The sequence below is a fragment of the Callospermophilus lateralis genome, chromosome 4 (genome assembly GCF_048772815.1).
Source record: "Callospermophilus lateralis isolate mCalLat2 chromosome 4, mCalLat2.hap1, whole genome shotgun sequence".
NCBI classification, from domain to species: Eukaryota; Metazoa; Chordata; class Mammalia; order Rodentia; family Sciuridae; genus Callospermophilus; species Callospermophilus lateralis.
Genome location: NC_135308.1, coordinates 139,330,315 through 139,346,398, shown reverse-complemented (window position 1 = coordinate 139,346,398; position 16,084 = coordinate 139,330,315). Strand labels below are relative to the sequence as shown.

The 16,084-nt window shown below is 32.6% G+C and overlaps 1 protein-coding gene across 1 annotated transcript in view; it reads left to right on the top strand.

Moving 5' to 3' along the window:
* The window catches only part of Epyc (epiphycan), a 39,577-nt gene extending 26,054 nt beyond the window's left edge, over nt 1-13,523 (top strand). Inside the window, exons 2-6 of the mRNA XM_076853202.1 lie at nt 2,763-2,937; nt 6,377-6,535; nt 7,592-7,794; nt 8,312-8,407; nt 13,353-13,523. Coding sequence (XP_076709317.1) covers nt 2,763-2,937; nt 6,377-6,535; nt 7,592-7,794; nt 8,312-8,407; nt 13,353-13,523 — 804 coding nt within the window. The remainder of the gene's footprint in view (nt 1-2,762; nt 2,938-6,376; nt 6,536-7,591; nt 7,795-8,311; nt 8,408-13,352) is intronic.
* The last annotated feature ends 2,561 nt before the right edge of the window (nt 13,524-16,084 follow it).

Genomic DNA, 16,084 nt, shown 5'->3' with positions numbered 1-16,084 from the left:
TTCTGGCCAAGTTTTAGACTATCTTCATGAATGGTGTCCAAAGTATCAAATACAGCATAGTCTGCTTTTGGTTTGATTTTGTGCTTTAAATGTTTAAAAGTAAGCATTCACACATTTATTGCTTCTTCTCAGCAAAATATCTAAAATTAGGCATAGAGCTTTGAATTAAATATATCTTGGACAAGAAAATTCTTTTGAAAAATATACCTCAGTAAGTACTTGTTGATTGCCTATCATGCTACAGCCTAGAGGTACAAAGAATAAAGACACCTCAAGAGTTTGCCAGTTAGAGACTCAGATATGCATAAAACTGGTGGAACCATTACAATACAGGGTAGGGAAAGCTGAAATATATTCTATGAGAGCACAAAAAGATGTTTAGTGTTTCTTTAAAAGTATTACTTTTATTTGTGATATCATATTCAAATCTATCAATAATGGTATTAAATAATAATTTTTCTAAAAGTCTTATGGTTATCTAAAATCATCAGAAAATATCTGATCTAATTACATAAGTACTTTACAGATGAAAGTCATAGTTTTCATATTATTTTGGCACTACATTTTATAGAAAGTAATTTATACATATGCATATGTATATATATATATATATATATATATATATATATATATATATATATACATATGCATTGCCTTTTTAATGAAAGCAAATAAAATTCAAAGAAGCAAAAGTTTATATGTTGGCATGGTCAAAGGACAATCTGAGATTTCTGGGGATAGGATGAGGACAATGGACTGAACAAAGTGAATGAGTGCTAGATATTGTCACCCCAAATGTCTTCAGCAAATTCCCAGCCCATGTTTACAACCTCCTCATAGTGGAAGACTTGTATTAAGAAGGCAAAGGAATAGATATCAAGATAAGTGTGTGTTGCTGGAAGTGAAGATTTATTCTCAATACAAACACTATTCTTGTTTTTAATTATCCTTGAGAGTAGAATATATTTGGCAGCATATACATAAATAAAGCATAACTTACTCTATTAGGTTCCCACACTTGTAGTCATACATAATGTATATATACACACTTGTCGTGTACACAAATACAAGGTTAGGAAAGTTATGACCAGTTAATTCTACTGTCCTTCCTATTCCCCTCCTCTCTCCTCTCCCTCTATTACCCACTGTCCAGTTCAATCTATTTCTATTATTCCTCTCCCCAACTTCCCCTGTTTGGGGTTAGCATTGAGAAATCAGAGAAAAAATTCTGCCTTTGGTTTTATGGGCTTGACTTATTTCACTTAGCATGATATTCCCCAGTTCCATCCATTTACCAGCAAATGCCATAATTTCGTTTTTCTTTATGGCTGAGTAATATTCAATCAGGTATATGTACCACATTTTCTTTGTTCATTGATCCATTGAAGGACATCCAAGTTGTTTCCTTAGCTTGGCTATTGTGAGTTGAGCTGCTAAAAACTTAACACCAGAAAAATAAACAACCCAATCAATAAATGGGCAAAGGACTGAACAAACACTTCACAGAAGAAGAAATATGAATGGTCAAAAATAAATAAAAATATAACGTCTACAATATATAAAAAATATATATAAAAATATAACATCTACAATAATTAGAGAAGTGCAAATTAGAACTACACTGCAATTCTCTCTCATTCCAGTTAGAATGGCAGTTATAAAGAATAACAACTAACAATAAATAATAAATAAATGGTGAGGATGTGGGGAGAAAGGTTCACTCGTGGATTGCTAGAGGAACTGCAAATTGGTGCAACCACTGTGGAAAGCAGTATAGAGATTCCTCAGGTAACAGAATGGAATCACCATTTGAGCCAGTTATCCTACTCCTAGGTTTATACCCAAAGGACTTAAAATCAGCATACTATAATGAATCAGCCACATCAATGTTTATAGCAGTTCAACCTAGGCATCCTTCAACAGAGGAATGGATAAAACAAACACTATTCTTACCAGCAAGAATTCATTGCATAAAATATTCCAGTAAAGAAGGAAGTAAATAAAGCAAGTGTAATATGAACAAAATCTAAATATTTTTGCAATTTTATACATGATGACGATTGTCAAAGATCTGAGAAAGGTCAAGTTTAATATGATAATATGTTGTTTGTAGTATCTGTTATTAAAATAACATAAGGAATGTGAGAAACAGCATATCACAATCAAATCATATAGCTTTCTTGTCACTATACATTTTATTTTAGTAGAAAGGACGTTTTTAGTAAAATGTCATCAGAGGAAATATAAATTGTTGGTAAGAAAGAAAATATTTGAATCTAGGAATCGAAGAACTAAAAGGAGAAAAATATATTTCAATTTCTTATTAGGTATTATCTTCTAGAGAGTAGAATTAGGGCTGGAGAATGAAGTGGGACTTTTGAATTTTACTTTTCACACTTCTGTATTAATCTGAATCATTCACAAGAATAATTCATTCTCATAATGCTATGTATCATTAGAAAACAATGAAATGAGTTTTTTAAACCTACCCAATGAACAAACATATGATATTAAAAGAAAAGAAAGAGTATGAAGAACAACAACAAAGAAAGGTATTGGAGATAATTTCTAGAATTTAAGGAACAAAATTAATTAAAAACAACAGCTAGCAGAACCAAATGTGCTCTCCCAAGGAGATGGCTAGGCACAAGGCACTGAACCCCAGGACACCAGTGACATCTGGTGGCAAGGATGGACAAATCTGAAATTTGGGTCTGCATCAGGGGTGACTGGTTGCCTGATGAAATTCTGCTTTTTCACAGATTGAAAGAGTCACAGTGATGCCATCTGGGAGCAAAGAGCTCCTTACTCCAGCCCCACAGCCAGGAGAGTTCCAGGAGGAGGAAGGAGAGGAGGAATCCACCCCCAGGCTGATTGATGGCTCTTCCCCACAGGAGCCGGAGTTCACAGGGGTTCTGGGCCCCCACACCAATGAAGGTTGGGTATATCAATGCTGAATTATAATTGAGAACACTTTATCATCTCTCAAAACTGCTGAGATCCAACTTCACAGGGAGTCTGGAAGACCCAAGGATAAAGCTTTGAGATAGACCAAGTTTGAAGCAAGAGTTATACATGTATTTCCTATTCAAATATAAAGTAGATTTTTTTAAATCATTCATCTCTAGCCTGAAGGAAAGGATCAAATAACCAAACACTTGGGATGGAAATATTTGTCTGGCATAATAAGTGAAAACCTTTGTTGTGGAATGCATTACTTAGAGTACTGGGTTAGCAAGATGAAACCTTTGATTCTGAGATTAAAGTCAATGCAGTTCAGAGTGGTGATAAGGTCACTATGATGGTGGTGATAAAAACTATAATAATAACATTTTGCATTAATTGAACACATGTTTTCTGTAGGCCATGATGCTCAGCACTTCATATTGTCCCATTTGACTATTACTGCCTCTGTGGACATGCTGGCATTGCTTATTTCATTAGTGTTGAAGAAACTGGTAACTCAGGATAGTAACTTGCCACATGCCCCCTAGCTCTTGGTATGCTGTGTTTAAAGCCAGACTGTTGGAATTCTTTACTATTGGAAAAGAGGCTTTTTATCCTCACTCAGTTCTAGGAAGCAAGAGAGAGGAAAAGACAGTGAAACATTCCATAACATGAGACACCACTTACAATGACACAAAGGTGGAACCAGACACTTTTAGTTAATGAGAAGGTTTTCCTCAAGAGAATTCAACATCAGAAAGATTTTACACAGAATTGAGGGACTGTGGGAAAAAATGAGAAAGGGTTGAGGGTTTCTGTACATTAATTTTAAATGGTCACTGTTCTCACACATATGTCTGTCTAGTACAGGGAGACAGACATAAATGCTATCAAGTCTCACAAGTGTCTGGAGAAAAGCCTGTACCAAGTACACTGGGAGATGAAACGAGGGGAGGACAAAATGACATAAGGCAAGATTCAAAGCAGTGCACTGAGAGTGTCTTGGAGAAATAGAATGGGCAGGTTACATGCATTCAAACCCCAGTCCTGCAACTTGTTCTATATCCAGTCTTGAGCAAGGCATTCAGTGTTTTTATGCCTTAGTTTTCTCAGTTAAAAATGGTTTAATAAGTAATAGAATTGACCTTATAGAGTTGTAGCCTCTGATATATCCACTAAATAGTAGTTATTAACAATATTCTTTTATTGATAGAGGGGTAGATTCATTTTTTAACTGTTAATGAATTTCTCAGTGTACAATATGGTGCTGTTAAGTACAGGTACTAGACACACAGCATATCTCTATACTTACTAATCCTATGTAAGTAAACCTTACAGCTGTTGAGAAGCTCCTCATTCCCTTCCCCTCTCCCATCAATCCCTGGTAACTACTGTACTACTCTCTGCCTCTACAAGTTTTTAACTCCTAAACACTACTTCACCAAGAAGTAATATAAAAAGTGACCATTTATCAAATGCTTCCTATATGTCAGCCACTTAAGGTGTTTTATGTACATGATCTCTTTGAAGATTTTCAGAAACACTACATACTAGTGAATATTTAGAACATAAAAAATTATAAATATATTTTACTATTAATAATTTCTGTGGGAAATTAAAAGTATCAGATATTTTACAGCTCCCCCTTGAAGGAATTTGTTTTGACTTTCCATTGTTAAATTTTTTTTTAATTCCTGAGGTTATTATAAGATGTTGTTCTACCTTAAGATTACAATTCCTTCTCTTCTTGCAGGTTTCAAGCTCCATGGGGTTTCTGTCTGATGATTTATAATCTCCAGGACAACATCTGTGTAGCCTACCTCCCTCTACTCCTAGTAGAACTGAGGACCTGTCTATCCTCCCACATGTGGGAGACCTTCCCACTGTACTTTCAATACCATTCCCACTTCTCCCTCACTGACATCTCAGCAGCCTTAGACTCTTGATGATTTCATTTACTTCAAACATCTGTCCAGGTGGCCCCATATGTGCCCTTCCCCTAGTTTCATCCATCCTGCTTGTCATACCTTCTCTATTTCCTTAAGAAGTGTGGCCTTCTCTACACAGCTACTAAACAAACAGTGGAGGAGGGGAGGCAGTGAGAGAGACAGATAGAAATAGAGATAGAGATAGATAGATAGATATATAGGTAGGTAGATAGATAGATAGATAGATAGGCAGAGAGAGAGAGAGACAGACAGACAGACAGACAGACAGACAAACAGACATATATTGGCCAGTGTGTTGAGATATAACACAACCTAGCCATCTTCGGGTCTGTTTCCTTCCTTATAGTCACTCTTCTAAGCTACCATCATGTTTTGTGTAGAATACAACTCTGCTCACTCTCCCATCTGCTGTGCTTCAGTCTTCCACCACACTTTCATGTAGAATGATCTCTAAACATGCAAATCAGTTTGCATAATGCCCTTGATCACCCTTAATATAAGGAATAAAACCTGCAACACAATTTACCAGGCCCCTGTATAGTATGGCCTACCTATTCCCTTCTTCTCTGAGCTGTGCCTACGTGGACCATTTTTCAGTCTCTCCGAAGTGGAAGGACTTGGCACATGATGTTTCCTCTGCCTGGCATACTCTTCCCTCCCTTCCTGCACAGCCAATTCCTTCTCTTCCTGCAGGTTTCAAGTCAATTATCATTCCTCCAAGACCTCCTTCCATTACTTCTCACTAGGGCAAATCATCCTAGGTTTTGCTCAGACATTTCATCCCATTCATTGCCATTATAATCTTGCTTGTTTGTATGATTAACATTCATCTCACATAGCAGATATAAAATAGAACTGTGTCTGTGCTTATCATTATTTCACCAGCTAGAACAGTGCCACTTAAACAAAAAGGATTCAATAATATGTATCGAATGAATAAATATTAATTATTATATCTTTTTTTGCAGCATGTTTGTTTCAACGGGATACTTAAATACGGAATTCAAACTCTAATACAAATATTATATGTGATTTTGACTTTGTAAAATATAATCTTTATATTTTGAAAATAGAATTTCTAATAAAATATAAAATTCACTATAATTTAAAGAAATTAAAAAAATTAGAACATAATCACTTCCTACTCACAGCTAGAAAAGTGGACAATAAGACTTTTGGTATTCTATAAGAGAGGTCTTTAAATTTAATTTCATAAATAATAAATATTTGGCAAATGCCCACTACCTAAAAAAATACTCTTCAAATACTCTATAATTTAAAATATACTTTAAATATGTTGGGCACAGCTTTAATTGATATACTTGACTTTAATATTCCCTTTATAGAAAATTATGAGAGAAAATATAAAATGGAACATAATGGTCTGTGTGAGATTCTAATCTTGTTTTCTAAATATAATTAACCACATTATTGGGGAAAAAATAGTTACTTTCATATAATTATTTACCTTTACCTTTTAGATTTTCCAACCTGCCTTCTGTGTACCTGTATAAGCACCACAGTGTACTGTGATGACCATGAACTTGATGCTATTCCTCCACTGCCCAGGAAGACTGCCTATTTCTACTCTCGCTTTAACAGAATTAAAAAGATCAACAAAAATGACTTTGCAAGCCTAAGTATGGATGACAGCATTAATGTCCTTTTCTTTTCAGTTTTTCCCTGATGATTTTGATAATATAAAATGTAGGCATGGAGAATGAAAGTTGAATGCCAAAATATGACTCATAAGTCAATTATTTTTCCCATTTAAATATTTGAGAGATTACTTTAATAATGATAATAAAAATGAATAACTAATGGCTATTATAAAACTATATACTTGTTAATATTTTCAAGTGAGCCATTTTCAACTAAATATAAATCATGAGTAATCATATTTATGTGCTAGAATGTATTTCATTGTGACATTAAGAATAAAATGTCATGGCTATGTATTTACAAAGATTTGGTGGTTTTGGCAAAGCTTCCATTAAAGCATAGTAGTTTTGTGATTGATGAATGCAAGCCAAAATTCTGACTTTACGGTTGTTGCCAACTTAGAAGAATTTCTGTACTTGTCGTTGTAAAACATTTTAATCACTTGAAGACTTTTTTCAATGCCTGTATTTTTGGCTATTAGAATATCTGACACTCTTCACTGAGAAAAACATCATTAGTAGTAAAATCCAAAGTTTTTGAAGGGTAAAGAGATAGAAAAGTTATTTTAAATATAACATGTAAATCTCCTTGCTAAAGTTAAAATTTCTTATAAGCACATGAATACACATTGTGTTTGGAGGAAACAAACAAGTTTTATAAAATAGGTAGAGAGGTAATTATGTTTTTAACTCTCTATTACTAATTAAATTCACATTTACATTTTGGGGGGCGGGTGCTGGGGGTTGAACTCAGGGACACTTAATCACTGAGTTACATCCCCAGCCCTATTTTGTATTTTATTTAGTGATGGGGTCTCACTGAGTTGCTTAGAGCCTCACTTACGCTAAGGCTGGTTTTAAATTTGAAAACCTTCTCCTGCCTCAGGCTCTGGAGCCACTGGGATTTGATGCCTGCACCACCATGCTCAGCTCATATTTACATTTTTAATATGTGGGAAATTTTACATTCATATTTTACTTGAGGAAAATCATATTCAAGATAATTTGATTACTTCCTTCTTTATTTTCATCTAGATGATTTAAAAAGGATTGATCTAACATCAAATTTAATATCTGAGATTGATGAAGATGCATTCCGAAAGCTGCCTCAACTGAGAGAACTTGTCCTGCGTGACAACAAAATAAGGCAGCTCCCGGAACTGCCAACCACTTTGACATTTATTGATATTAGCAACAATAGACTTGGAAGGAAAGGGATCAAGCAAGAAGCATTTAAAGTAAGTTTTAGGTTTCATATGAAGAACTTTTATCTTCCCATCTCATTTGCTGTCAATTAATATCTTTTTTATTCCTATAAGAGTTGAAATCAGTTGGCCTATGTGGTGGTGCCTCAGCTCTTCAAGGGTGTTTGGCTGGAGGAGATGAAATATTGTCTAAGTTCTGGGCTTGTGTTGGAGAGAAATGCTATTTCTCCATGCCTATAAAATCAAGACAAGTCTTGCTGTGTCTCAAAGTCTCACTGTAGAATGTCTTCCATGGGAATCACTACCTTGCTTAAATTGAGAAAAGCAGACAACAGAGAGAGGTTCTTCCTAGAGATGGAGAAACACTCTCAATTTTCATAAAGAAATCTTTGCTCACAGCCAATTTTTCGAAAATTTGACTGGATCTCCTACCACCTCAGCTAACAAGGCCTGAATAGGCACATGCTATTTTAGCAACAGTTGCCTGGAGAGGGGTACAGCTGTGACACCATTAATTTCTACTAAGTTCCTTTGTTTGGACTGTTTTCAGGATATGTATGAACTCCACCATCTCTACCTCACTGATAACAACTTAGACCACATTCCTCTACCACTCCCAGAAAACCTGCGAGCCCTTCATCTCCAGGTAGGCTTCTGACAGTAAGGTGAGCCTCAAAGCTCCATGGAGAAAACCAAATAGAAGGAAGTCAGGACACAAAAATCTGTCCTGAATGGCCTGTTGACACTCTCTGATGATTTTTTTTTTTTTAATTTTTTTTTTTCTAGAGAGCACAATTAGAAAAAAAAAGTGTGTCCTACATCTGAACACAAAATATTTACACATCCATGGCCCTATCTATCCCATTTGATTTCTATGTGGTCCTACTGCTGCTCCTCCTTCTCCTCCTCCTCTTATTTTTTTTTCCCAGTACTAAAGCTTGAACCCAAGGATATTTTATCACTGAGCTAAATCTCAGCCTTTTGTTGTTGTTATTATTATTATTTTAAATTTTGAGACAAGGTCTCATTACATTGCTGAGGTTGACCTTGAACAAAGGAATGTGTAAGGATTAGAAATGGAAGAGAAAAGAGAGAAACAAAAATTGAACCTGACTTCTATTTTTCAGGAAAATGTGAACTTTAGCTTTTAAGTTTAATATCTTAAATTAAATTCAATCCTTAGGCATTCCCATACACTCAGAAATCACAAACATCCATTTCTCTGCATAAAGAAAGAATAGTTGGTTCTTCTCTTTCATTTTTAACTAACATAATTAAAAGTTTGGATTATTTTTACTCCCATTAAGTTATATTTGATCTTTGAAGGGATGAGTGAAAACACATTTTCAAAACATTATGATCTAACAGTTTCTAAATATATTTCACTTTCATCTAAGTGATTAAAATTTGGTGTAATGAAACATTTTTGGTTAAAAATAAATTATTTCTTATTCACACATGACTTTTACTCTACAGTATAATCAACACTCTTTCATAATTTCATCTGTTCCATAGGATAAATGTGCAGAGAAGACATCCATTAAATGCTCAAATAAATGTCACAGTCCAATATTATAAATTTTTAGCACAAAAAGCATAAACCACTCCAAGAAGAGATTTTGCTATGCAAGAATAAGTGTCTAGTTCTTGTGTTTTTCTCTACGGATTCTGTAAATATTTACTTCCACTTCTTTCTTTTTTTCTATTAATATATATTATCTATTATATATGTGTGTTATATATCATATATATATATATATACTTACATAATCTTTCCACATTTTAGGGTATTTGTGAATATCTGTCTTGGTCTTCTATATTTTTCTCTTTTGTCAGTTTGTATAATCATTTTCTTCTCTAATCAATATTATTCAATGTATATTCTTTCTTGCCCTCATTCTGTTTCTGGATGGCTGTACTTTCTTTCTTTCCCTCTTGAAAAGTATATTTCTGTATATATTAAGAGTTCTTGCCTTGTGATAAAATGTATGATTTTTCAAGGGAACCATCAAAATAAATTTTGAATTTTATTTTCCAATTATTAATTAAATATTATTGTTATTGTCTTAGATGATAATGTCCCTATAAAGTAATCAAAATCTCTGATGTTATATTTGAATTTAGTGTGCTTATACATATAAGATGATATGAAGTTTTAAACTATTAGGTTTGGTTTACTTTTACATTCTTACGTTTTGAAAGGTAAAAGTACACATTTTAAAATATTTCACTATAAAGACTACTTCAGTAACATCAAGAATATAGCTGTTTTTAATTTAGATTACTCTTGTGTCCAATCTACATGCACTTTTAATACTCATATAAAAATTATCTTTTGATGCATTTGGAAATGTTTGGTGAGCTGAAAGCATAGTAATTAAAAGTGAAGTTTCTGGCAAAAACATATTTTCTGGGTTGAATTTCAAGTACCAGTACTATCTAATATCTGAACTTCTCTGCCTCTGAGTCTTCTTATCTGAAATAGAGATAATATATTGTAAAGGAAGGATGGGTGGATTAAATAAGATACAGTTTATAAAGTAAGTTTTGCAGTTACTGGTACATGATTAAAACTTAAATGTGAGACATAAGTTTTACTTACAACATGTCCCTAACCTATCAAAGGAAACAGTAGAACTAACAGACACTAAATCTGTATTATTACTCATAAATACAATTATAACACAAAGTGGTTAATACACTAAGAAGATATGATGAATCACACATTCACCTAGCAAAAGAACCCTAAAATTCATCAAATGATATCTATCAGAAATGAAGACACAAATAGATACTTCAATATTCTACTTTCAACAATGAAAGACCAACTACCTAGAAGATCAGTAATAAATGGAAGACAAAGCAACACTAAAAACCAATTTGATTGACCAACTATCTAGAAGATCAGTAATAAATGGAAGACTTAAGCAACACTAAAAACCAATTTGACTAACAGTCATTTACAGAACATTCCACCCCATAATATGCATTCTTTTAGTGTGCACAAGGAATATATCCTGGGATAAAATACTAACATACCACAAAATGAGTCTCAATGAATTGAAAAGAATTAAAAATAACACAAAGTATATTTTCTGATTCCAAAGAGTTACATTAAAAACCAATCTCATAGATAACTTGAGAATTTCAGACATCTGGATATGAAATAATATTTTCCTTAAACAATGTTTCAGAAAAGAAGTCCTCAGGAAGTTAGGAAAATATCTGAGAAAATAAAAACATAAAAACAACATATTAGAACTTACGGAATGAAGTTAAAGCAGTGCATAAAGGAAAATATTTAGACTTGAATGATTATTAAGAAAAAACGATCTCTTCCATCTGGAATAAGTAGAGGGAACTGGTCAAAAAAGATAAAAATATCAAGAATTAGAGCAGAAATAAATAAAGAACAGAAAAACAATAGAGAAAATAAACAAAACTAAAAGTTGGAAATGTTTGGTCAGCTGAAAGCATAGTAATTAAAAGTGAAGTTTCTGGCAAAAACATATTTTCTGGGTTGAATTTCAAGTACCAGTACTATCTAATATCTGAACTACAATTATCAAGAAAAATATCTCAAATTAATAAAGTCAGGAATGTAAAAGGAGACACTACTACCAATCTTACAGAAATAGAATAATAGGGAATACTATGAACAACTATAAGTGTCAACAGATTGGATCAATAAAATGGAAAAACTCAAAAAAGACACAGAGTTGACTAAAGAATAAACATCAATTCTGAATCAATATATAAAAAGCAAAATATATGAACACAGCTATTTGTGAAGATTTTCTGAGAAAAGTTCAATCACATATGATTCTGCTGATTAATTGTATCAAGTGCTTAAATAATTAATACCAATATTTTACAAACTATTCCAAATTATAAAAAATGAAGAAACATTTCCTGACCCATTCTATGAGGCCAGAGCTACCTCAACAACAAAACCAGTCAAAGATATAATTGGAAAAGAAAAATATAGGCCAATATACCTTATAAATATAATACAAATATCCTCAGTAAAATATAACAAACAGAATCTACCAAGTGATAAAAATGAATACACCACAAAACTAAGTGGAATGCAAAGTAGTTTTTTAAAATGAAACTATGTAATATACCATATTGATAGAATAAAGGATAAAAGGCACATAATTATTTCAATATATGCATAAAAACCACTTGATAAACTACAGCACCCTTTTATTACAAAATCATTAAAAAACTTCTAGGAATAGAATTTCCTCAATTAAATAAAGAACATCTGTAAAAAAAAAATCCACAGCTAACATTATATTTGATGGAGAAATACTAATATATCCCCCCCTAAGATTAGAAACAAGAGAAGTTTAAAATACTGTTTAATCTCTCTACTTCTATTCAAGATGTACCGCGAACATGGGCTAGACCAATGAAGAAAAACAAATACAAGAAATGAATAAAATGCCATTCATATTAGAGTTTTGCTATTTTCAAATAACATGATCTTTTACACAGAAAATCCTAAGGAATCCAATAAAAATTGAACTAGAAAATGAGTTCAGTAGAGTGGCAAGTTATAAGATCAACATAAAATATCAATTGTTTTTCTGTAGAGAAGCAATAAATAATCTGAAAGTGAAATTAAGAAACATCTGTTTATAATAATCACAATTTTAACTACCTAAAAATAAATATGAAAAAGAAGTACAAGCCATGTCATGTTAAAATTGTAACACATTGTCGAAAGTAAAAAGATTCAAGTATTAATGGGCCTATATCGGTGGATCAGAGGATTTAATAAAGATGAAAATGCTCCCCAAATTGGGCAACAGATTTTGAATTCAACAAATCCTTATAAATCTACTAAACATTTGACAAATAAAGTATTTCTGCAACACGTTTTAAAATCCACACGTACACACACACACACACACACACACACATGACATTTATTTCTAAATCTTGAAAATGTTTTTAAATTTGTTTGAAGTGGTGGTTGTGAAACTTTGTGAATATATTAAAAAATCATACAAGTGAACATTTTAAGTGTAGATAATATGAAATACATTCAATAAAACTATTTTAAAAACTCAGTCCTGGGCCCTGAGCATCCTCCTGTTATTTTCTTTCCCATTCCTTTACTTACCTTCAGCCCAGCTGACTTAAAGGTAAAATGCTAAGAATAACATTCCATGCTGCCTCCTCAGGATTTTGAACTTCATATTCTCTTGAATTTCTTTTGCTTGGTTCCTCCTATGTCTTCTATTCATTCTATTCTCAGTTCAATTGATACTTCTGAGAATATATTTTTCTCCTTTCTTCATAGTACTCATCATTTTGGGAAAAAACTTTTATTTAAAAATTTGCTCTTACCTACTTATAGCATCCTTTTTAAAGTATAAGTTCCTTGAGGACAAGAGAATATCTCCTTTGTTATTTGATGCATCCTCATTCCTTAGAAAGTGCTTGTATATAGTAACTGCATAATATGTACATTTTACTGAGGGAAGGAACTAGAATAAAAACAAAGGTGAGGTAAAATATATTATGATATCAATCAATACTAATGATATGCAATATGTTATTTATTTTCATCTTTTTAGAATAATAACATTCTGGAGATGCATGAAGATACCTTCTGCAATGTTAAAAATCTGACTTACATTCGTAAGGCACTAGAGGACATTCGGTTGGATGGAAACCCTATCAACCTGAGCAGAACTCCTCAGGCATACATGTGTCTACCTCGTTTGCCCATCGGGAGCCTTGTGTGATTTCAGATAATGGCTAGCATTATGATGTTCACCACAACAAAATATTTTTTTCTGCTTTCTTCAGAAACAAAGCTCAGCATGAAACTTTCAAATTGCATTCCAAAAGCTGATATGATTACACAAAATGCAACTCAAAGTGTTAATATATGATGAGAATTTAGTAATTTAAGAAAGCATCAGATAAGGAATAAACCTACAAACTATTCAGAAAGAGCAAAACTAAATGACAGAACCAATTTTATAGATATTCTTAAAAATCAATTATAACTTGCAAGTGTTAGGAATGCATATGTTAATTCAAAATTAAGTATATAATAAAGAAAATTTTTAAATTGAACATTAGCTATTTAGCTAGAATTTAGATGTTTTTTCATTAAACTCTTCTATTCCGTTTTTAGTTTTCACTAACACATGCTTTCTCCTATTTTGTTAAAAAGCATAAAGAAAAATAATAAATATGTTTGAAAATTACAGTGGCCTTGTGGGAAAATAGCTGTTATACTCCAATTATATACATAAATAATACATATAACTCCAGTTTTTGAATGATGATATTTTCATTTAAATTTCTGTTAAGTCGTTTTAGACTTTTGCCCACCTGACTGGTTATTTGGTCTATTTCTGTGTCTGCAGAAAAGTAAAATATAGAAAATGGAAAAGAGATGATAATCACACCATGAAATAAGGAATACTTTGTAAGATGAGTTGAACTTCTATAAAATGTAGAACAATAATACAGGAACCTGTATCTGAAACACAACAAAAGGATATCTATAAAGTGTGAGCTTCCTTTCAACTGCAAAATACTAAGTTCCACTCACTGAAAATAATGTCTTCTTGTATCCCTTATAAAGTTTTCCCTGAGAAACAAAAACTTATATAGAAGTAATATCTTCATTTGTACACAAATAGATATGTGTATGTGCCACTTGAATATATATATATCCACGGCACGTGTGTGTGTGTGTGTGTGTGTGTGTGTATGAATGCATGCATTTAAAGTACAAGTGATACTAACTACTAACTATTCTGAACCTTGTTATTTTCATTTTAAAATAGTGCTTGATGATATTTCCATATCAGCACAACTCTACTGATTCTGAAAACTATACATAATTCCATTACAGAAATATATGTATTTGCACTTAAAACCATCAAAACTGTCAAAATTCTCTTTGCTTAAAAATAAATAATTTTGTATGCATGTAAGAATACATAAAGTAGAATTTGGAGTCAAATATTATTATTTTACATTTTAACAAATGTTACTAAATTTCCTTTAAAATATTACACCCACATTTTCATCTACAGTGTGGGAATGATACCTGATTCTGTACTACCTTACTATAATAGTTTAATATCAAACTATTCTTCACTGCATAATCAATTTCTGAATTAATACATTATAGTTAAAATGAGATAATTATCAGTACCTTTAAACATTTAAAAATACCCTATTTTTTCAATTATCTCTTTTTCAATCAATTACTTTACAATATCTAAATTATCTGAATTTTTTCTTATTGCTCAACATCATTTGTTGTATGTCATTATTTATAGTTACTGGAGCTAAATCCAAAATTTCTATAATGTAACAATTAGAGAATACTCCTCTAACATATATCCACTTTAGGTATATAAATATTTTCTTGATTCAATCTAAAAGTATTTGCCACAGTCTGGCTGGGCACAAAATCACGAGCCACTCAAGCAGGAATAAACTTTATTTCCAAAACTCCCGCAAATGCCACACACGAGGCCTTCTCCCAGGACACACCACACCAACCCAACCAGAAATCCCTCCTCCAGAAATCCCTCCTACCGCACTTCCCCAACCAATGGGAATCCCCTCCCCACCCTGAGAGCTCCAAAGTAGCAAGCCAAGGCGGACAGCAGGGGTCTAATATCCAATTAAATACACATCTTAACATAACCGTTATCATCTCAATGGCTTGCTGGCATCACCTTTCAACCAAAAATGCCATGCATCATTCCTATTTGGCTATGGCTCTCAGCAAGTATGGTGCCAATATGTGTCTAATAATGAAAAAGTATGTGATAAATATTCTTGAGCCCTAGGGACGAAAAGTAATCATGACTTTATTTTTAGAGAGAGAGAGAGAGAGAGAGAGGGGAGAGAGAGAAGTTTTTAATATTTATTTTTCAGTTTTCGGTGGACACAAAATCTTTCTTTTATTTATTTTTATGTGGTGCTGAGGATCGAACCCAGCACCCTGCGTATGCCAGGCGAGTGCGTTACCGCTTGAGACACATCCCCAGCCCAATCATGACTTTAATCAGACTTTGAATACCCTCAAAACTGAACCTCTTAACCATACAAACATCAAGTACCACAAACCAGTGACATTTAAAAACTGATTTTTTGCTTTGACATTTTAGATACACACCCTCATAGCTACATTACTGTGAACCAGACTAAATATTAATAATAAATAAAAATATTAATTCCGTCAAGAATTAAAAATAGCAAAATTATATATATGTTATATGTTATATAACAAAAAGTACAACAAAACTCTTGGCTTAAACTACATCCATTT